The sequence below is a fragment of the Colletotrichum siamense genome (assembly GCF_013390195.1).
Source record: "Colletotrichum siamense strain Cg363 chromosome Unknown KSG_Cg363_contig01, whole genome shotgun sequence".
NCBI lineage: Eukaryota > Fungi > Ascomycota > Sordariomycetes > Glomerellales > Glomerellaceae > Colletotrichum > Colletotrichum siamense.
In genome coordinates this window covers 6,495,095-6,517,163 of record NW_023501014.1, presented here as the reverse complement: position 1 = coordinate 6,517,163, position 22,069 = coordinate 6,495,095, and the positions used below count along the sequence as shown (strand labels likewise).

Here is a 22,069-nt window from a genome sequence, read left to right as displayed (position 1 = left end):
CCCAGTCCGCCGAATAAAGAGTAAGCTTGTTTTCTTTCTTCTTTTGCACTCTCCGATTCGTGCCTTTAAATGACGGATGTGGCTCGGCTCTGAAGTTGCCTCGCAGAGATCGAGAAGCGTGACACTCTATCCAACGAAATGTGAATCCTTGGCAGTACGGTGAATATGTCGCCATCCAGGGGAAACGTCTCAAATTGACAAAATCTTTTACCTCAGGCCTAAGCCACTTACGATTGTCTCACAAAGTCAAAGTCCCACTCTTAGTTCGGCAGGAGAAGAACGCCATCCGAAGTTCATCTCTCGATTCAAAGTGTAGGCAAGGTTCTTGAGTCTGGAAGTATCGGGTGTGGTGTCTAGGCTCTCGGTTCTTAAATTGACCGCACGCATTATCAGGGGCAGATAATTAAACCAGTCGTATGGAATGGCAGACTCTATTAAGTGGGTTCCTGCACGATCCGCCATCCCCCGCGTTTTTCAATCTCATGACTCTGCGTTGTTGCCTCTGGCATCGCTGGCAACTCGGGACATTCTGCATTCCAACCTACTGACTGCCTTGTCATTTTCTATTGCGCCTGAAAAAGGCTGATTGACTTCGGGCTGGAGCACAAGATTCCCGAGACCAAATTGTGGAGAGCGGTCCTGACAAGAAAGTGTTGAATTAGTCCGCCTTGGCATGCCAGAACCCCTCATTCGGCAGATACGAGCTCAATCCCAGAGCCGATGCAACCCCATTGCCAGAAGCCGCCATGTTGTAGAAATTGCCAAGGCGAACGTGATTGATCTTGGGGGCCAAGGACCGAACGGGAAATGGCCATGTTCTGTTTCGCGACGGGGTGCATGGTGTGAGCGTCGATCAGGTCCTGGTTTGTGCTCGATATTCAATAGCTTATGATCGCGATTCGGCGGTCGGTAGAAACGAGGCCGGAGGTTACGGCTCCCACCGGCAGCGCTTGATGGCTCCGAAAGAAGCTTATTTGGTCTTCAAGTTCTATATCCTATTCATAGTCGACTGCAGTCGACGCGTAGACAAACATTTTCGTTGCTAACGCTAATGGAGAGTTTTGCCATATCCTTTGCTGCTAAGTTTGATGACAAACAACCGCCTGACAAAACCCAAGAAGGCCCAATATCGCGAAGTAAACCGGTTGAACCATCCAAAGCAAGAGAGCCTGTTGGTGGAACTCAAGGCAGCACTGTAGCTCGATAGGGCAGTAGTTGAGGGTAGTTTACTAGATATGTAGGGGGTGGTTGGAGTAAGGGGGACCTCTCATGTATCCCTGGTCTTATAAGTATTCACAAAAGAATTCTTCAAAAAATGAAAACCCAAGAAGACTCGACCTCAACCAAAACTCTGTGAAGCACTAATCCAGCTCAACATATTGATTTCTTACCCGTAGCGGTTTGACGCCCATCAGAGTTCACCCCATCTTGGTACTTACGAATAGTCACCTTCTACAGATACAATTTGCTACCAAATCTCCGATTAACATTGAAGCTACTCTTGCGCAGTAATAATGACAGGTTGATCAACAAGAACACACAAGCAGGAAGGTATGCTGTCCTAGGAGACCTCCCGATCACTTCTTTTGAGCCGTAATTTGAGCAATGATTCGAAGTTATGCTTGCACCGCCCACGTATTTCCGATACGTGTCAAGTCCGTGACCTGTTCGGATGCGGGCTCTTCAGCGCGACACCATTGTGTCCATGCCGCAAATCATTGGGCTGCATTGCAATTAACCTCTGCGATGACCATGGATCCGCTAGTATATTCCTCAAAAATCAGCTTTTGCAAGATAGAAATGAAGCGCAACATGAACCTTTATTTACAACGCTGGGTCGAAGGGTGCCTCAGATCGTTTGTCTCGGAATCCAGCCTTTGATGTCCATCGAAACAATTCAAACAATCCTGCTTCTATCATTGATCTTCATATCACCATTCAAATCACTTTTCCAGTCGCTACAGCACCAACGCACACCTCAAAAACGCAAAGACGACTTGCCGTTGTGCAAGCATGATCTATACCATCGTGTTTGCTACATCGCTTGGCATTGTCACAACTTTCATCGCCAAAAGGCTTGCCCAAATGGCACACTCACTTGAAACAACGGCTGTCGACTTTCCCTTGGGGAAGAGTCCTGTAGCCACAGTGGGATGGGGCTACTACTGTGAGCCCCCTTTCAAAACTAGGTCAAAGCCGTCATTCACTAACTGGAATACAGATGCTGGATCATCAGAACAGCAGCTTGGTCTGGACCCACGTCTCGTTCTCCAGAACAGAAGGAATCAACAGGTGATGGCCTACCGTCGACGATGTGCTGTCGAAGATGCAAATGCAGACTTCCTCGACAAGTATACCGATATTCAAAAAAAGCCCAGGGAAACCCGCGTAAGGTTTTCGGATACGCCTCAATATCACGAGTTTTTCCAGCTCGAGGAAGAAGACCGCTTACTAGCATGGATTGATGATCTTCATGAGGTGGACGTGGAGCGCAAGGCGACGAACGAAAGCGGTCCCCTGGCAGAGACGCCCAAGGGTATGAAGACTTCGCTTGGGGTGCAGATCAAGCTGTTGAAGAGACCGTCTGATTGTCACCATCTGACTGGTTTTAAGGGAATGTCCGGGTGACCGTGAACTCGTTAGCGATGGGAATGACAGAAGCGGAAGATATGAGCGCAAGGGCACTTGAATTCAAGCGTTGAGCATTCACTTATGGCAAAGTTCTGCGGGGGCTGGGACGGAAGTAGAGTTGCTGACTCGATTCCATCTGAATGAGGCAATTCCCAATTCACTTGACGCGCCCGTCGAGCACGGTGGGAGCGATCAGCCAAATAAAATTACTTAAACGCGTCTTTTCTGTCTCGCGAGCTCAGAGTTTCTCTCAGTTTTCTTTGATCTCTGGAACAATCCAGTTGTTGCTGTCCAAACCACGGTAGCGTTTGTTTGTGCGAACAATCCGTCATTGTCAACCGCGCCAAAACAACGACTTCCAGAAATCAATCCTTCTTTCTCTACCTTGAATCAAAGCCAACCGTTCTACGTCCTTGCATTCCCCGCAAAACCCAAATTTGCGTCATTAAGCCTCCAGCTTCCTGAAATCTTCACCATCTTTCTCCTCTCCACATCTTGCCCTTGCTGCGACGATGGCATGCTACCGCATTTATACACCCACGACACCGCGTCGGTCGTGTCTCAAGAATAAGGCTCTCACGAGTCGAAAGTACTGGGGCACCGAGTCCGGCGGCTTGTTTTGTGTGTCTCTCGCCTCCTTAGCCCCTCCTTCCATTGAACACGCTAACCCTTCGTCCTGCAGATCACGAATCCCGCGAAGCCGAGGAGGGCGTGCCGCGCACAAGATATCTCGAAGACATGCGTAATTGGCAAGTCGCAGAGTACGAGCGACGCGTCACAGCCGAGGATGCAAACAGGAGATACTTCCAGTCATCGCGAAGTCACCCGAGAGAACGCAAGCCCTCTGCGGTGCGATTCTTTGGAGAAACAACGTTCATCTACAACCCTAGAAAATCAATTAGGGAGATCAACATGGCTGGCTACGAGCTTGTCGGAGTGTTCACGTCTCAGATGACGGAAGATGAAGTCATGAAGGCTCGCAGACGCCTCTACAAGCGCCCGGAGGACTTTTGAGACGTCACGCAACAGAGCTGCGGCTGATACATCGTGTATCGCAACTCACATTTCAAAGTGCACTTCTAAGGCGTTTTCAGTGTGGGGTACTTTAGCTCGGGAAGAGGTCATGTGTGCCGACGAAGCCTCGCCCTCCGTTTGGTCGTTGATGTTACACGATATCAACCGGGCGCGGGGACCGCTAGCCTTCTCCGGCAGATACAAAGGTGGCGATCTCGCACAGCCACTCGCCTGTCTTATCCTGCGGCGGCGATACTCCTGGTTTGTGGAACCAGCCTTGCAGTATGTACATAATTATAGTTCTGCCTTAGGAAGTATTACTGGTTGATCATTGGCATCTCCGGCGAATTATCGTGATGTTTTACGTATTGTTGTAAAAACTCACGATATTACCGACAGAGCCTCATTTTACACGTAGACTTTCTGTTAGGCCATTGTGGTGGCGAGCTGGATGGGTCTCGTGGGCTTACACACGTGATAGTTGGGCGTACAACTATCGTGACTGCCATTGGGCCAAGACCTCAACGCCTCATCGTGTGTTTTGCCCTGCGATACACCCACGAATTACACGATGCGGGGTAACGGAGTCGTTTTCGGTGAGTCGAAGGCAGCCCAGCGAGGTCTACAATCATAATTGTTTTAAAGGGTCGTTCTTGTTTCCCATGTATCTGTGTACAGTGTTGCTCATAATATCAAAGTTGGCACCTTTTTGGCCACGACAACAGCACTCTCACAAACTTGCGGAACTTTGAAATTTTTTCATCCAGTAACACATCCATTATCATCTTACCCAACTTGTTTGATGTCTCAATTCACTTAGATGGATCAGTCAAAGAATCTTGAAGGTCACTGCGGCAGTAGTGTGTTGTTTGAATCGATGCACAACAGCAGAACCCTCAGTGTTCAGCACAACCACCCCATCTCGATGCTTCCGAACCTATTGGTATCAAAAGACAGACCAGAAAATAACGACAATCTCTCACTGAGCACGAGCCTGACATTCAGCGGCCTTCCAACTGATATACATCTTTGTATACTAGACTTTCTCCATAAAGTCGACAGCACTTGCTTGGGTTTGACCAATCACCACTTCTATGCGATACACAGAAAGCGACACGGCTCCGTGTCTCTTTCAGCGAGGCAAGGGCGTCGCTTGGCCGACCCAGGTCACATATGTCGAGAAGCGTGTGAGCTTCGTCTACATCTGGAGAGATGGATGCCTCGCGGACTGGAGTACTGTGCTATCTCTGAAAAATACGGCCAACCAGCTTCTACTTTGAGCCAGTCATACTGCTCGAAGCGTTGTCCGAAGAATTCCTCACTGTGCGGAAGGCATCATCCTAGGATATAATTTCTCTAAGACAATCCCTTCTAAAGAGACGCAACGCATTTCGATGACCACTGATATCTTCATAGCGGGTGCCCACTTTAGCAAATCTAAGACGTCGGGGCGTGAGATGGAACACACCAGTGAAGGTCAAGGATCATTGAATATAAGTAGGATTGGGACAGAGAAGGTAAATATCAGCTCCATAAGTCAATCTCTTGATCCAACCCATGTATTAAGTGGGCACATAGAAAGAACTTTATCAAATGCCGTGTCGTACGAGACGCTAACGCACGCGCGTGAAAAAAAGTCGATGAGCAAGATGCTTGCATGGGAGAACCAACAATTGCCAAAAAGCGGGGAAAAAAGAATACGCTTGCCAACCGCTGACGGGAATTGAGCCCGACGTGGGGGTCGAACCCACAACCTTGAGATTAAGAGTCTCACGCTCTACCGATTGAGCTAGCCGGGCGGCTGAAGCGCTGCCATTGGCTGAGCGGTATCGGCTTCGCGGTGCCCAAGTTTGGCTCAGCCGGAAGTTGACCGAGTGATGTTACGATCGACCCGTCTATCAAAAAAAACTCTCCAAAATTGCCTGCGGACAAACTCGATAAGGGTGACTGAAGGCGCCATGCATTGTTCGACGAAGCAGAATCTACGAGTTGGGATGCGGATGCAGCATCTGTTATGCACATGTTGGGCTGCCACAAGGATTTTGAGTTTGTATGTGAGAACGGACGAAAATCAATGGTTTAGGACCAATGCAACCTCCGGCGTCACGAAAGTCTGTTTGGACTGTCTCAATGTTTCCTTTTGCAGTGCTGCTTTTGGTCCTTTGTTGATGGCTGCTGAAACTGACGCAAGAAATGCTCAGGCCGATGAGCTTGTGGGAAATATCCCATTGAAGAGAAGATCCATCCTCATTTGAGTCATTTTCGATTGGTTTCATGCCTTTTGACACATGAATACTTGTAGCGTTTAACAAGAAGCAGACTACATGCCGAATTTGTTTGGTCAGATGCATTATCTATCATGTTGACAAGGCTATGTACCAAAACCCACCCAATCACGAGTTCTTCATTTCTCACTTCTTAGTCCAGATAGGTTTCAGCTTCAGTCAGACACTGTTCAGTCCATTCTCAAAATTCCTTCTGACTCTGTGACTTCCTAAAGGGAACTGGGAAGGGAGTTCAGGGTCTTGTTATCCTTCGCCATTCTTTATTTGCGCTGCCTTCTTCGTTGTCGTCTTTGTCGCCGTCATTTCTACTGCCATTTCATTACCCCTTTTGTTTTATCTCTTTAAGTCTCGAAACGTCTCAACATCATTTCAGTGGAGGCAGTTTTGTCAAGGGATGTAGAATGTTTGACTCTTCGTATAAACTTTGGTAGATGAGGGACTTCGTTCTCATGGTTTCTGCTAACTTCACTACACGACCGCCTTAACAGGCTGGACATGCAAAAAGAAGAAACAAAAGAGAAACCCTACATCACATGGAGATACACTGGTTCAGAGCCATAAGATATCTATATGAGAACGTGAGCTTGAAGTATCAATCTTATGATACTTTACACTACTGTGAGAAGAAGACTCAGACAACTCAGACAGTCATCACTGGCATTTCCTCCCCCGTTCCAAGCTCCGCACCTTGGTCTATATCAGTCACCTATCCCGCCATCGTCTAACTCATACTTGGCTGGTCATCTTCTCAGCGAGCAACTGAGTCTACTGGAAGCAATTACAAAAACACGTCCTCTTGGTCTGCTTCTCTAGTCTACGAAATCCACGCGCTATTCTTTTTGCGACCATTCTGTCAAATGGCCTCCCCTAATGGCTCATGCTCTTTTGAGATGATTCCCTCGTTACCTGAATGGCGCAACAAAACACCTGCCGCGGCCCTCTTAGCACCTAGCCCCGGCGCGACAGACCCTCAAATGGTGGCTTGTTGCTACCCAAACCCAGTTCACATCCACAACAACTGCTCTCAGTGGTGTGAAATACCCCCCCAGTACCTCTTCACCCCGGCAAATCCTATGCTGTCCCAATGGATCTTCAGGGAAATCTGCCTGTTGACCAACGGACAAAATCTGACCGTCCTTCATGAGGGATTTTCCATCATTGATTACAACTTCGATGATCAAGAGATTCAAGAGAGTATGGCCTCGGAGTTCAAGATCTGTGTGCTTGGGGTGTTTCTGGTCTTCCTCGTCGTGTTGTCGATTGTCGGGACGTTTGACCCTATTATTTGAGAGGGGGATCAGTGATGGTATACCACTGGGATTACAGAACAACATCTGGGGTCTAATGTAACAGATGGCCTTACTACAAGTGCTATACGTCCTCCGATTAGAATGCATTACATCTGTTGAAACTCTGATGCATGTCTTCATTCAAATGAGTGGCGTATGCGTATCGTGATTGTTAGTGAATCTTGGTCGGTGACCAAAGGTTTCAGGCATACTAGTGCGCGCTTGATCCTACCAAGTCTTCAACTTGTTTCTCAACGCTCTAGTAGATTGCAATTTAGGCGCCATCAAAGTCGTATTGTTGCTGCGTAGACGGGGTCAATCCTGCCCGTCCAATGCTTTGCTCGGACACAGTTGATTGAACGAGCCTTCCTTTCCTGGGAGTCATTGCAAACACAGCTTGCCATTCTGATAAGGCATGTTACTCCATACTCGCGGAATTCTGCATTGACATGAGTTTCCTTTTCCCACGATATCGGCGCGAATGCATCGAAATATGTGTTAGTCAAGAAGATGTGGTAGAGTCAACCATTTAATGGTAGACTAAGGACCTTATGACAAATAGGAAACATGAGGACCCTTCTTTTCCTTCACCCCAACCCAGGCTAGTCTTCTTGACCACCACATAGTGACTTAGATGAGGGTTTCCGATGGACTCGTCATTCTGGCATCGTTTACATGCTGCGAGCGCTTGACGCGCGCGTAGATGACCGTCGCCTTTCCCTCTCCAGGACAGCGGCGATCAATATCGAACACACCGGTAGCAATGACCAAATCGCTAAGCTTGAGATATCCGAAACTGCGTGGATCGAAATCCGGAAACTGCCTGGTGATGTGTGCGCCAACCTTGGCCAGATTGGCCCATCCCTCATCGTCCGACGCGGCCTCAACCGCCATTCGCAACAGTCTCTCCAGGGGGATGTCACTCTTGACCGTGCTTAAAGAGGCTTCTTGGTCGAGTGGTTCCACAATGGCGGCCCTTTCTTGTGGCACTGCAAGCTGCTCATCGTAGGCAAGGTTCTCGAAGTAGATGAACTTGTCGCATGCTGAAACGAAGGGCTTGGGCGTTTTATGCTCCCCGAAGCCGTATACAACCAGACCGGACTCGCGGATGCGCGCTGCTAGCCGTGTGAAATCGCTGTCGCTGGAAACGAGACAGAAACCATCGAAGCGGTTCGTATAGAGTAGGTCCATAGCATCAATTATCATAGCGGAGTCCGTCGCGTTCTTTCCCTGGGTGTATGCAAATTGCTGAATCGGCTGGATCGACTGTGTGAGGAGCTGGCTTTTCCAGCCCTTGAGGCTGGTGCCGGTCCAGTCACCATAGGCCCGTCGCACAAAGGCGGTGCCATATTTGGCGACTTCAGCGAGCAGAGCGGGGGCCGCAGTAGGCTGGGCATTATCGGCGTCGATGAGGACGGCGAGCTTGGCAGTCGTCTCCATGGTCATTATGTGTTCGGTCGACCCATAAGCAGGAAAGCGACGCCGCTGGAAATAGTCAAGGATACTCGGGTGGACCCTGGTGATGAGGTGTCAGCGGATTACCTCCTCGTAAATCCGACAGCACACGCGACGCCTAAAAAGATCAGCTTTGGGATCACATCAGCTTAGTCAGGTGACATCTGGGAAGGCGAAAGCTTGGCTGGCCAGCTTTACCGTCGCTTTAAGTTCCATCCTGCAGCTCTGTGCGGTTTGCATGCTGCACGTTTACGTGGAAACATATGGCTATACTTGGGAACTTTCTGCGCGACCAGCTTGAGAACAGACGTTGAAAAATGTCAAAGTGCTCTACCTATTCAACTGCACCAGCTGCATAATAATTGAAACAAAACTTCAAACCCCGGCTATTCTGCAAACCGGATCTTCATCACTTGATCTTCTGTGCTTTTGCGTCACACACTCTTCTTCTGAGTTTGGGTGCACATGCGCGTCCAGATGTATCTCAAAATCGGCCAGACCAAGAACCCCGAAAGCAGCCCAAGGATAGAGTCGACGAAGCCAAAGCCCCTCTTGGGCGATGAGCCAACCATATTGCTCCACAGAACCTCCGTGTCGAAGTCACTGACGAGAGCAAAATCCCCCTTCGCCACCCCTCTGACAATGTATTCTGCAACATATTCAGCCGAAAGCATCTTCGTCTTAAGCTTCTCAATAGGGCCATCAGACGACTCAATCCGCTTGGTGAGATCGGGCTTGGTCTTCTGCTCGTCCAGAAACGCATCCGTCATGAAGGTATTCGGGAAAGCGCAGTGCACCTTGTACTGGCAGGTTGCAGTAGAGTAGATGGCGGCTTCTTGGCGGAGGGTGTCAGCGAGTGCCCGTTGGGCACATTTGGGGGCTGTTGATGGTACACATGTGAGTCTGACAATCTCAAGAAGAGATTAACAAATTGAAAGCTCGCGCACCTGCATAAGCAATATAGCCAGGAACATTGCAGAGGGCAGCTGCACTACTAATGAAGATAAGCTGCCGCGTCTTCTGTCCCTCGTTTCCAGAGCTCTTCTTGTCTTCGTGGATCCACAGTTTGAGAAGCGAATGAGCTGGGAAAGCGCTTGTTAGGTAGTTGTTTTGCATGCATTGCTCAAGCTGCTGGCTAGAGAGGTCTGTGAAAAAGCCAAGTTGGGAAACGCAACCCCCAGCGACACAATACAGCGCATCGGGAGTACGAGGTTGCTCCCTGAAGACCTTATCGACCTGCTGGACGCATTAGAAAAGGCATTTGATATCTTTGAAACTTTTTTTATAACTTTCCTGTGCCGCATTCATAAGATCAAGCGCGACGGCATTGATCTCTTGCTTCGGGCTGATAGCGAGCTGCAAGAGCTCCTGTCGGGTTTGTTGCAACACTTGGAGCCTGCGACCAAATATCGTAACGTGAGCGCCTGCAATTCTTATTAGAAAAATACTCGAGTTGTTACGGTATTCCCATACCGCGTGCGACAAGGATCTCGGCGATCGACTTGCCGAGTCCAGTGGATCCTCCCGCGATGAACACAACCTAGGTAACATTGGTCAGAAGTCAGAAAGTCGGCCAAAGAGTCTTGACATACTTTGCCGGTGAAGTTCTGCATGGTGATCTCTGTTGACTTGATGGTGATATGTCAGAAATGGCAGGTTGAAGTAGGGGGTCTTCACCTTAATTTATTGTTGTTGCCCTTTCACGTCCTCTTAGATGCTTAGTGGTGATGGCGGATACCGGGATCCGGTCGCGTCAGCCCCGGCTTTCCGGGAATGGGGCCCGATCCTCCGCGACGATTCCCTGCTTCGGCGGCTGCTTGTCCGGACAGCAATGCAAAATTTGAATGATTGTTCCTTCCGTCTTTTTTTTCGAGGAGTTGGTTCACTTTCTACCAAGTACAGCACCAGGTTCATTCACCAGACTGTACTCTCGCACCGGGCAGATACGACCTGCAACCCACAAAACTTGCAACCCGGCGCTCGCATTCCACTAGAAGTAAGTAAATATACGTCTTATGTGGGTTTGTGAATAGTTCAGTTGCCCAGAAGTCTTCTAAAATAAAACAAATCCAAGGATTTTGGTGAAGTGTTCCGGAGGACGAGTCAGCGACTGCAACACATTTTTCAGCGAGCGCAATGGCCGTAGGTTATCGCAGTGCACCATTCTTATCTGAAGGACTCACAAACTATCACATCCTCAATCGCTCAATCATGTACTGGAGTCAGTTCGCTATGAGAAATTGCCTGGCCACGAAGTCTCGTCCTCAACATACCGTTGATGAATTGCGTTGAGATGGGAACTATCCGCCCCTCAGACTCTAGGATGGCTTAATCTTAGATCAAACTTGCCATGCTTTCTGTAACGATTCGAGAACTGGGTGATTCATTTCACAGCATTGTCAACACCCTAAGAGCGGCCTGAGCCTGTGACACTATAGCCCTCGGTTGAATTTCGTACTCTTCGCATTCCTTATTCGTGAGCAAGGCAAATCACAAGTAATTGCGACCACAATTCGTTTAGGTTGATGAATCTGAATTCCAAACACAAGACGTCCTAACATTCTAAACTGATAAAGTCACCCTCGCGAAAGAGAAAGATGTACTGCGCGTCATTTCAAACCTCACTCGACGGAGTACTGATCAAAGCGAGGAGTCAGGGATGTAATCTTGTACACCTGCTGAGCCGCTGTCGGCAGCGCACCCTCTTTCCCACTCTTCTTGATGTCCAACATTTCCTTGGCCCACTCGCAGATAGCACTAGCAAGTCCAACGACCTGTTCTTCGGTGAGGCTGGCGTGAAATGCGATGCGAACGCGGTTGGTGCCCTTTGGCACTGCAGGGGGGTCAACGGGGAAAGCCCAGAAGCGCAGAAGCTGGAGGTGAATGGAGAGGAAGTAGTTATGACGCGGCTCTGTGAGGACTGCAACGATATGGGAAAGAATGGGCTGTGCTTCCCACTCCTCGGCCAGAGGAATATCAATAATTCCAGCGTCACGGACATCCTTGTAGTGTTGATTGTCAGTGATCGACTTGTAGAAAAGCCGAATGTGTTCCTGAAGTCGCATACGAGACTTTTGTCCGTTAGTCAAGTTGTAACGCTCCGATGGCAAGAGTTTATGAGCACTTACCGGTTCTGTCTTCCCATCTGCGAGGAGTCGGTAAGCTGCTTTGATAGCAGCCAGGGTAGGGAATGATGCGGCTGTGGTGAAGCAGATGGGCCGGGCGTGGTTCACCAACATGGTCCGGATGGTATCGTTGCAGAATACTGCAGCTACGATCAAGAATCAGAATGAGCCTTCGAATGGTGGCTGGAGTTGACTTACCGCCAGAAGCCCCCAACGCTTTAGAAAAGGTATGCAGGCGAATGGCAATCTCTCTCTGGAGGCCTAGTGCCGAAACAAGTCCAACTCCCTTATCACCAACGACTCCAGTGGCGTGCGCTTCATCGACGATGAATTGGAAGTTTCCCTTTGGTAAGACCTCCTTTGCGGCCTCAATCATTTCCTTCAACGGGCACACGTCACCGTCCATGCTGTAGACCGTTTCAACGGCGATGAGTACAACGCGTTGTCCTCGCTGAATCAGTGGCTCGGACTCATGCACCATCTCCAAAACCTCACGGAAAGAGTCGACGCAGTTGTGGCTGAAGGAGACCTTGACCTTAGCCATGCAGCGCGACATACCCTCGTGGGCGCTGGCATGCACGAGCTCGTCGAACACGATCGCATCGCCTGGGCGGGGAATGGATGAGAAGATTGCCGAGTTGCCTTCGAAGCCGGAGTTGACGATGAGAGAACGCTCAGCGCCATGAAAAGCAGCGATTTCGTCCTCGAGATCCTCGAAATAATCGCTGTTGCCGTCTAGGAGACGAGAGCCAGTGCTGCCAACAGTGAAGTTGGGGTACCGATGAAGCTCTTCGAGGAAAGCCTCACGAAGCTGTCCGGATGTAGCGAGAGAGAGAAAGTCGTTTGAAGAAAAGTCAATGTTGTCTTTGCGTTTTCGCAAAGTAATGAGATTATGCTGGCTTCGTCGCATGTCGAGAGCTTCTTCAAGGTTGCGGTAAAAGACGTCCTTCATCTTAGGAGCTCTGAGCTCCTGCGCTTGATTCCATTGCGCAATTTGCCTGAAGACCGACTCGTCTGCTGTGGAGTTCATTGTGTAGACGACTATCTCGAGAAGTGTAAAGTGTACTTCAAAGAGAAATGAGATTGCAATGGCGGATGGTGTTGGCTCCTCGTCTCAACTCTCTGTGAAAGGCTGGCTTTATATGATTGCCAGATGCTGCAGTTTGTTTCTTATCCATGAGCTAGGAAATCAACAGTCTGTGCGTCGGTGCTTGGAATCCGCTCACCGGACTCCGATATCCATGATGGCAATTTTGGGCCGAGTTGTCGGGGTCGCCGTTCTTTCAGTTAGCGCTACGAGCCGTAATCGCTTGGCTGACTGCACCTCTGCCATGCTTGACATTCAGGGCAGAACGTATTGGTGGTGTTATCTCCGCTTGACCTTCATCTCGGCCTTGGCTGAATGAGGGACCGGGTAATCATGACTCTCTTTTCTGCACAGGTAAATCTGTGTGAAACAGCAGAAGCGCGGCAAAGCCTGTTTTCGATAGGATACTGATATGCTCAGGATACGATTCAAAGTGGATCTCATCATAGCTGATTGTTACATGACCTTCGCGAATTCATCCCTGAACAATTTCGTAGCAGTCGCATCGGATCGGGTTAAGGGGCTTTCACCACGACGAATATGGTAAAGTTTCGCTATTCGGGGGAAACAGTTGGCTATCCGGGCGGATAGCGGTAACAAGAGGACACCAAAGATGACAACGAAGGTATAATACATCAAGGTCACGATACGCGCAGAAGATTTTCAGGTTCTGCTGATTTACGATAGCTTTGAGGAATTTGACTATCAAGTGTCTGACTTTGACGCAACCGGGTGACGCTCCGAAACTGGCATGTACGAATGACCAGGCACAACTTCGCAAACCCTAGTTCGCAAAATCATAAACCAAACGAGCAGTAACACTCTTCCCGTTCTTCTCAGTAGTGCTAGACTGAGTCAGGCGTCTCTGAGAATCAACATCCTCCAAAGCCCAGGTGGTCAACGTCGACCAAGCGCCCTTCTTGCTGGTGCTAAACTCCTCAATGACCTCAGTCACCCCAGACTCCCGAAGCCGCCGGCCAAGGTCGCCGCATTGAACCTTGTCAATCGAAACGAATTTGACGTTTGTGACCAGAGCTCCAAAAGCCTGCGTCTTTTGGTCGCGATCCACGCCGTCGAGAACATAGTTATCCTCACTCTTGAAGTTGCCGGGGGTTACTGTCTGTTCCTGATGGATACTGAAGATTGGGTCGTCGCCGGAATCCTCGGATGTCAAGGAATTCTGCGTGATGGAAAGGCTGATTCCGCCACTAGTGAGGACCTTGCGAGTGATCCAGCTCAGACCTTGCTACAGTTGGGTAAACGTTAGAGGGGCTTTCTGACGGACGCGAACATTAGTTGCCTACCATTGCCAAAGTGTCTGACAAATCATCCGAAAGCGATCTGTTCTTTGTATCCTGTTAAAACATAATCGCGGTACCAGTTGAATGGGCGTTATCATACCACAATCCAAGTACCGTTCAAGTTGCGGATTGTCTTGGTTCCGGGAGCTGCCATATTTGTGGGACTTTATGAATCGGAAGACGGGATGACGAATGAGTTGGTTTGTTCAGATGATAAAAGAAATCCGTTACAAGCTGCTCCCGAAATATCTTACGATGGGAATATTTATCAAAACCTGGTGTTCGTACCTGGTGTTCGTGCCGGGAGGATGCATCCCGAATGCAGGCACAATACCCAGTTTACCTCATGGTTTATTGCAGAACGCCTCCGTGGCCGGCTGGGTTGAGCGGCTCGGAGTCCGACAGCCAGAAGGATCAAATCCTAAAATGTTTTACTTACATTTGATCCGCGGCGAGATGACAGCTTACACTTGTTCGCTGTCCGCGTTCCGACGCATTGAACAGCAGTTTCCGGGCCGGACCGGGACCCGGATTCCGGACCCCACTTGGACCGGGGCAGTCCGCTCTCGAATGTTGATCGAAAGATGGCCAGAATGTTTTTTCGTGCCTCGTCGAAAGATTCAATTGTGCAATTGACATTTTAGGCGTCTTTTAAGGGACCAGCAGGCTTGCCTGGAGCAAGAGTATTCTGCATAATGTCCATCATATTCAATTCCTCAACTGAGTACTGACTTAAGTCATCATGGAGTTTGCATCTGTGTCAAAATCCGCAATTCTTCAGGAGCGCAAGATGTCTTGGTTCCAATGGGCACTTCAGCTTCTATTCAGGAAAAAACTAACATATCAGGAGATGCTCAATGGCATCGTCCCCATCCCTGGCCCTCCACGTAAGAACAATTCTAGTAATCTGCCATGATCCGTACTGACAAATTCTAGCCATCCCCCTGATAGGCAGTGTGCTGGATGTCGATATCAATGACACCCTCAAGTCTGTGATAGATCTGATGAGAGATTATGGTATTATTTCCACTCCTGGGACCACGTGTGAGACCAATTTTGAATTGACAAATGACAGGACCCATCATTCAGCTTTATACTGGATCAACAAGGGAGATTATCGTCGGCTCTCAAGAGCTCGCCAATGAACTCAGCGATGAAAAGCGCTTCTGTAAAGTTGTATACGGAGCCCTACACCACCTTCGAGACGCTGGCGGCGACGGGCTTTTCACAGCTCAACACGGAAATCACGAGTGGGGGGTCGCACATCGAATCCTCCTCCCAAACTTCAGCCCCCTCAAAATCCATGACATGTTTGATGGTATGAAAGACATCATTGAACAAATGTGTCTGAAATGGCACGTCCCTGGGTACCCTTTTTTGTTTGCGGTTTGTTGCTGACACAAAATACAGGGCACGACATGGTCCTGAAGCCTCAATAGATGCGGTTGACGACTTCACCCGTCTCACTGTAGACACGATCACTCTCTGCGCTATGAATTACAGACTGAATAGCTTCTATTTGAATGATGACATGCACGCTTACGTCAAAAGTCTTTCCAGAGTCCTCGTCGAGTCAGACAAGAAAGCGCAATTCCCGGATGCCATCAACGCAATGCGCTTCAAAGCCGACGCGCAGTACAGGGCCGATATCCAGACGATGGCTGACATCTGCAAGGAAATCATTCGGAAGCGCCGCGCCGCAGGCCCGGAACCCGACTCCAAGCTTCTACTTGACTTGATGATTCACGGTGTGGACCCAAAAACTGGCGATAAGCTTAGCGACGACGCAATCATGTGGAACTTGCACACGTTCCTAATCGCAGGACATGATACGACGTCTGGTCTGCTATCGTTCGCTTTCTACTTCTTGCTGGCAAACCCCGACAAGATGGCCAAGGCGCGGATGGAAGTCGACTCCATCCTCAAAGCTGGCGAACCCATGACCTTGAAACACCTCCAGAAGCTTCCTTACCTGGATGCCGTTTTGAAGGAGACAATTCGGCTGCATGCCCCTGCACCCGGTTTTCATGTACGTCCCTTGAAGGATGGCGAGGTTCTAGGTGGCAAGTATGTCGTCAACAAGGAGGATCCGATCGTTATTGTGTTGCATCAGCTACATCGCGATCCCGCCGTATGGGGTGATGATGCTGAGGAGTTCAGGCCTGAACGAATGCAGCGTGATGGTTTCAACAAGTTGCCGCCAAACTCGTGGAAACCATTCGGAAACGGAGCTAGGGCTTGTATTGGGAGAGCCTTTGCCTGGCAGGAGGCTTTGATGGTATACCTTTCAACCCACCCTTATGTCTACCAAAGCAGTTGCTAACAGGTTCAACTCCTTCCAGGCTATGGCCATGCTCCTACAGCACTTCGACTTCGAGATGGATGACCCGAACTACAAGCTCAAGGTTCTTCAAACGCTTACCATCAAGCCTGATGGCTTCAGAATGAAGGCGCGGCTGCGTCACGAGAAAAAGCCAGGGGATCTTTTCAAACATGAAAGCCAACCCACCCAACGGAAGACCAATCCCAATGCTCAGAGGCCAAAGCCTAGAACCGAGCATGCGCATCCAATGACGATCTTGTACGGTTCCAATACTGGCACCGGCGAGGCACTCGCTCGATGGTTGGCCGATGATGCGATGGCGGCTGGATTCGAGGCCTTGACCGTGACAGAAATGAACAACGCAGTGGGAAAGCTGCCAAAGGATCAGCCAGTCATTATAATCGCCGCTTCTTACAATGGATACCCCTCTGACAACGCAGACGACTTTGTGAAATGGCTGAGCGGCCTTGCAACCGGAGACCTTCAGGGAGTGAGCTATAGCGTCTTTGGTTTAGGTATGAATACTCTTCATCGACCCTTATTTTGGCTCCACATTGACTTGAAGCAGGGCACAGCGACTGGGTAGCCACGCACAACAAGGTTCCCATTCTTGTCAATGACATGATGAAGAAAGCTGGAGCAGTAAGGCTCACTGAAGCCACTTTCTCCGACATGGCGACGGCAGATCTCTTTGCAGATGCTGAGAGATGGTCGATGGAAAACCTTTGGCCAGCACTCGCCGAAAAGTATGACGTTCAGCCAGTGGAAACTGTGGGGGCAGACATGACTGTCAAAATCGAGCCTGGTATTCCGGGGAGACTCGCCACTCGGCGAGGGTTCTTTCGAGCCGCAGTCACTCAGACGCAACAACTCTCGCATCCCGGTGTCCCGCAGAAGCATCATCTGACCCTTAGGCTGCCGGCGGAAGTTCGGTTCCAGACTGGTGATCGCCTCCAGATACTTCCCAAGAATGGCCAGGGGATGGTGAACCGTGCCCTGTCACGCTTTCAGCTTGATCATGATGCGGTTCTGACCATCAGCAGTGCCAGACCCCTCGGGCTGCCAGTCGACACGCCTGTCTCGGCAGGAGAGCTGCTGGGTACGTACGTTGAGCTTGGCCAGCCAGCCAGCCAGCGAAACATCAATGCTTTGGTTGATGCGACTGGGCCGAGTGATTTTGGGAGTCGAAGTGATGTGGTAGATAATGCCACAAAGGCTCTTCTCCTCGGCCTGGCAGAGGACCACTATGAAGCAGAAGTCCGAGCCAAGCATATATCAGTCTTGGACCTCCTCGAAAGATTTCCTTCAGTGAACCTACCTTTCGCCAGGTTCCTCTCTATGATGCCACAGATGCGCCCCAGAACCTACTCGATCTCATCTTCGCCAGTAAAAGACCCTCATCACACCGACCTCACGCTCAGCGTCGCAGATTGCGGTGTCGCAACCCACTTCCTGACAGGGGTCTCGGTCGGACAACTTCTTTATGCTTCGTTGTTCCCGGCACCCCGCGAGTTTCGATTACCGGCGTCTCCCTCAACAACGCCCATCATCATGATTGCGGCGGGAGCTGGTCTGGCGCCTTTCCGTGGGTTTGTGCAGGAACGAGCGCAGGCTGAGGGACTTCTGGCTCCGGCTCTGTTGTTCTATGGTTGCCGCGGCGCTAACTTGGATGACATGTATCGGGCCGAGTTCAATCAGTATGAGAGCCTCGGTGTTGTCAAAGTTCACCGCGCTTTCAGTCGTGATCCGGGTGCCAAATTCAAGTACGTTACGGACTGCATACAGGCGACTCGGGATGAATTGATGAAGAGATGGGACGAAGGTGCTGTGGTCTATGTATGCGGGGGAAAGAAGATGTCGGACGGCGTGTTTGATGTCTTGGGTCCGATGCTGTACGAAGCTGATAAGAAAAGCGGCAAGAGCACGGCGCAAGACACAGATAGATGGGAGCAGGAGTTGCCCAGGGAAAGATATGTCAGAGAGATCTTCAATTAGAGGGGCACTTGTCGGGCAGGTACTATAAGTGTTTTAACTAGACGAATAAATTGATCACAACTTGAGGTTCAAACTGTTTAAATCACATTATTTCGCCACAGGAGGGACTAGACAAAATATACACATGTTTGAACGGACGATTCAGCCTCATCACCAACTGACGAAAGCCATGAGTTCTGCGTGATGTTCTGACTAGATTATCACAGCACCATGTAACAGTTTTCCAACAATATCGGATACAAACACACCGTGGGATGTAAGCTACTCGGGTGGGCTTTCTCGGAATTTTGTCCCTCCCCCAACTTCAGACGATTGGATTACCACAATAATCCATTAGTCTGAGGTTACAGGGGCTTCAAAACACAAATATTCAAGATGAGTGCTGAAACTCCTTCCAGCACAGTAAGTTTATTTGTGAAAGCTTTACCTGCTGTCGCGGGCTACATGTGCTGAAAGAACCTGAAGATGTCATGTGTCTATGTCGCATCAAGCTGCGTCAGATGTGCGCGGAGAATACTGGGTTTTGGGAAATAAGACAGCGCGTTTGGATCTTAGTGGCATTGGCTATTTCGCAGGAAGTCCACTCGAGACCGTACCCAAGTGGAAGGGCATGAATCAGGACTAGAGGCTGTGACTGTATGGACCACGGCTGTAAAAGCGAGAACACAATCGAGTCGCACCATGGCCCATGACGGCCCTTCCTGGGGTGCTAGACATCCGGGACCCGTTGTCAAGGCTTCTGAGAAGATTACCGTCGCCGATAATACGCTTCGTAAATGAGAAGGGAGCCGTACTTCCAAAGCCTCTGCTCCTGTGATTTGTACACAGCTGTCCGTCTGCTGCCGTCCCGGGAGACGGCGTCCGGACCGCCGCTGACTGACGTGGCCGAATGCAACATTGGCTGTTTGTCTCACCAATGTTTGCTTACCATGCGTCTCATGGCCCGTACTTGGCTGGCGGAAACCATAAGCTTTTCCCTCGCCAAGATGTCTTACCTTCCAGGGCTTTGCAATCGCACTCGCTTCCTTAAGTGCTGCGCCTCCAGAATTACTCTGGAATTCATGGTGCGTCGCCAAGATCGCATTCGCAAAAATAAGACAGGCAGACAGGCAGACGCCAAGGGATCGACATACAGCCGATCCTTCGTAATCAGGGCTCATGTAAAAGCACTACTGCGGCGGCAGAGTAATAGCCCCAACCTTTGTCGTTTGGCATCGCTTTCGCTTAAGCATGGCCGATATAGCTTTCACGCAGGCGCCGTTGGGGTTGGGTATGCAGCCTCTCAAGGTGGATTCCATGTGAAAGCGCCTATTTCATTCGACCATGTAAGACGTTCATCATGGAATACATCAGCCGCAATAGAATTGTGTCTTTGGACCAGGGACTGCGGGGGCCTCCCGTCTTTGAATGTGACTGAGATCCAAGTTGATTATGAAAAGCTTCAGTGCTGAATTTCCAAGTTTCATCCCCCGAAAGACTTTTGAACCATCCCATCCTTTTGCGCTCGATTGCTATTCATTGTTATCAATTATTCGCAGCCATGGGCCACGCTGCACTTCTCAAGCAGGGGAAGAAGCTGGCAACGAAGGCAGCCACGCAGGCTGTAAAGGATGCAATGAGTGAAAACAAGACGAAGAAGAGAAAGCAGTCCAATTCAGCCATTGGCAACAAGAATGATCCCGTGGACGGCATCATCAGAGTCGCAGCTTCTATCGTCGGTCTTGTGTCAGAGGTTGTGCAGTATCGACGCGACAGGAAGGAATCAGAAGCAAACCAAATAGTAATTTCGGATGAGCAGCTTGAGGATGCATCGGTCATGACGCCAGAGCAAATCAACGAAAGCATTTGGAGGCGCGACGACGAAGACCATCAGACAAATCAGATACCGACTCAAGGACCGACTGAGAACAAGGCATCAAAAGAGCCGGCCGATCTTGCCCAGGCTTTCCTGAAAAGACATCCCTCTCCGTCAGAAGGGAGGGGTACTTCGACAAGGATAGAGCTGCCAGTTGTCGTACCTCAAAGGCGACCCAAGAAGCGTGCTCGTGGCTTCGTGCGAGCTTATACGCCCATCTTAGCCAATGCAGACATTGATGAGGGGTCATTCCTCGACTTTATCGACACTTTCAACAAGGCTCTGGAACCGAATCCGTACCTCTATGCCATGAATCTGGCCGGCCTCGCAGGTATGGCCACGCCTGAACCGTTCATGCTTGTGGTGGGCGTCGCCGTCGCGTTTGCTACGGACGCTACCATGGAGGCTCAGAGCCGCAGCAAGTCTGCCAAGTTCCTCGATCATATCAACAAGGACTTCTTCATGCCGCGCGGGCTGATTTGCCTAATCACAACGTGGAAGCCTGATGCAAGCGATGAACTGATGACGCCTGTCGGCTTTGACGGGAGAGTAATCGATGCTCCGTTGCCCAAGGCAGACGTCGACTTCCTCCAGACAATGAGGAATGTGAAGGAAAAGACGTCAACCGACGCTATCATGAAGAGTTTGCAAAGGCAGGTCAAGAGAAGGACACAACCTTCTAGTGGGGATTTCTACTCCCCTGAACCAGCGCCACTCGTCTTTCCAACCCCCGAACAGACAGCCGAAGCGATGAAGACACATTCGAATGGAAAAAGGAAGAATGCCCTAGATCGTGGCGAGGTATGGTTTGACGACTTCATGGACCGACGCGCGCAGGCCAAGTGGATTAAAAGGAACCCCACGTTTACGGTTGCCAGTTCTCTGCCAAGGCCCGAGTTTCGGTCGCGATACGCTGACCCGACTCACCCGGCTGCTAGCGGAGATATTGTCGCATTCGTCACCGGCGGTAACTGGTCTACGAAGGGCAAGACGTTTGGCAGAGGTCACTACAGTCAGCCAACTAATGACAAAGATGGACAGCCTGACGAGGCGGAGCCTGTCTCCGAGACTACCAAGCAGAAGAAAAAGGCAACAAAGGGTCCAAAAAGCGGCTGGATGAGTCTACTGCAAAAGGTGAGGAGCCCCATGGGCCTCTCGACAACTTAACTTACAAACTTTGCAGGACGTCTTGTACCTTGTCATCGTCAATCTTCCAACCGAGCAGGAGTTGAATCGAGCAATTCATGGATCAGTTTAGTGACCAAGACTCCCCATCATTCCAAGCCTCAAGGCATAGAGAGCTTTTGGTTTTCATTAGCACACAAATTTTGTTCAGATTAGATGTCCTACATGTAATCTGGTGGTTTCTTGGGGGTGGAAAATTTCGATTATCGCGCATCAAAAGAATGTTCATCGGGCAGTTGTGCACTCCCCCAGACATCCGGGGACACTGCTTATCTATTGATCTTCTGTTCACTAAGTTTGTGCAACTAACGAACGTTCTCGTGTAAATTTTTCGTGAGCCTCATCGTCCACCTGTGTGAGGGTCTTCCGAGCTTACTAGGACATAGAATGGGTGCAAAGAATGTTGACATCGCATTCAGGCTCGTATAATGGAGTAGAGACGAAGAGAAGCACAGTATAATAATCCACATGTCACTTAAGTATTAGTTTTCCATTCCGACAGCTGTCGAGATCCAGGCTCATCG

General features: G+C 49.9%; 8 protein-coding genes across 8 annotated transcripts; 4 read left to right on the top strand and 4 right to left on the bottom strand.

Moving 5' to 3' along the window:
• Positions 1–2,013: 2,013 nt before the first annotated feature.
• Positions 2,014–2,628, top strand: CGCS363_v001642 (uncharacterized protein; the record flags this gene model as incomplete). Its single annotated transcript, XM_036633491.1, has 2 exons — positions 2,014–2,167; positions 2,222–2,628. 2 exons carry the CDS (start codon positions 2,014–2,016, stop codon positions 2,626–2,628), a joined length of 561 nt encoding a protein of 186 aa, XP_036501453.1.
• Positions 2,629–3,143: 515 nt separating this feature from the next.
• On the top strand, positions 3,144–3,645 carry CGCS363_v001641 (uncharacterized protein; the record flags this gene model as incomplete). Its single annotated transcript, XM_036633490.1, has 2 exons — positions 3,144–3,252; positions 3,314–3,645. 2 exons carry the CDS (start codon positions 3,144–3,146, stop codon positions 3,643–3,645), a joined length of 441 nt encoding a protein of 146 aa, XP_036501454.1.
• Positions 3,646–7,849: 4,204 nt separating this feature from the next.
• CGCS363_v001640 (uncharacterized protein) lies at positions 7,850–8,659 on the bottom strand (the record flags this gene model as incomplete). The annotated part of the gene is made up of 1 exon (XM_036633489.1): positions 7,850–8,659. The coding sequence occupies one exon, from the start codon at positions 8,657–8,659 to the stop codon at positions 7,850–7,852; it is 810 nt and encodes a 269-aa protein (XP_036501455.1).
• A 449-nt stretch (positions 8,660–9,108) lies between these two features.
• tsc10 (3-ketodihydrosphingosine reductase tsc10) lies at positions 9,109–10,287 on the bottom strand (the record flags this gene model as incomplete). The annotated part of the gene is made up of 5 exons (XM_036633488.1): positions 9,109–9,554; positions 9,622–9,756; positions 9,964–10,098; positions 10,148–10,214; positions 10,267–10,287. 5 exons carry the CDS (start codon positions 10,285–10,287, stop codon positions 9,109–9,111), a joined length of 804 nt encoding a protein of 267 aa, XP_036502402.1.
• Positions 10,288–11,295: 1,008 nt separating this feature from the next.
• On the bottom strand, positions 11,296–12,829 carry bioF-1 (putative 8-amino-7-oxononanoate synthase; the record flags this gene model as incomplete). The annotated part of the gene is made up of 3 exons (XM_036633487.1): positions 11,296–11,745; positions 11,803–11,945; positions 11,998–12,829. The coding sequence occupies 3 exons, from the start codon at positions 12,827–12,829 to the stop codon at positions 11,296–11,298; spliced, it is 1,425 nt and encodes a 474-aa protein (XP_036502401.1).
• An 841-nt stretch (positions 12,830–13,670) lies between these two features.
• CGCS363_v001637 (uncharacterized protein) lies at positions 13,671–14,341 on the bottom strand (the record flags this gene model as incomplete). Its single annotated transcript, XM_036633486.1, has 3 exons — positions 13,671–14,132; positions 14,191–14,232; positions 14,288–14,341. The coding sequence occupies 3 exons, from the start codon at positions 14,339–14,341 to the stop codon at positions 13,671–13,673; spliced, it is 558 nt and encodes a 185-aa protein (XP_036502404.1).
• Positions 14,342–14,929: 588 nt separating this feature from the next.
• FUM6-0 (Bifunctional cytochrome P450/NADPH--P450 reductase) lies at positions 14,930–18,505 on the top strand (the record flags this gene model as incomplete). Its single annotated transcript, XM_036633485.1, has 6 exons — positions 14,930–15,074; positions 15,124–15,204; positions 15,263–15,554; positions 15,598–16,465; positions 16,530–17,025; positions 17,079–18,505. The coding sequence occupies 6 exons, from the start codon at positions 14,930–14,932 to the stop codon at positions 18,503–18,505; spliced, it is 3,309 nt and encodes a 1,102-aa protein (XP_036502403.1).
• Positions 18,506–20,045: 1,540 nt separating this feature from the next.
• On the top strand, positions 20,046–21,527 carry CGCS363_v001635 (uncharacterized protein; the record flags this gene model as incomplete). Its single annotated transcript, XM_036633484.1, has 1 exon — positions 20,046–21,527. The coding sequence occupies one exon, from the start codon at positions 20,046–20,048 to the stop codon at positions 21,525–21,527; it is 1,482 nt and encodes a 493-aa protein (XP_036502406.1).
• Between the last annotated feature and the right edge of the window lie 542 nt (positions 21,528–22,069).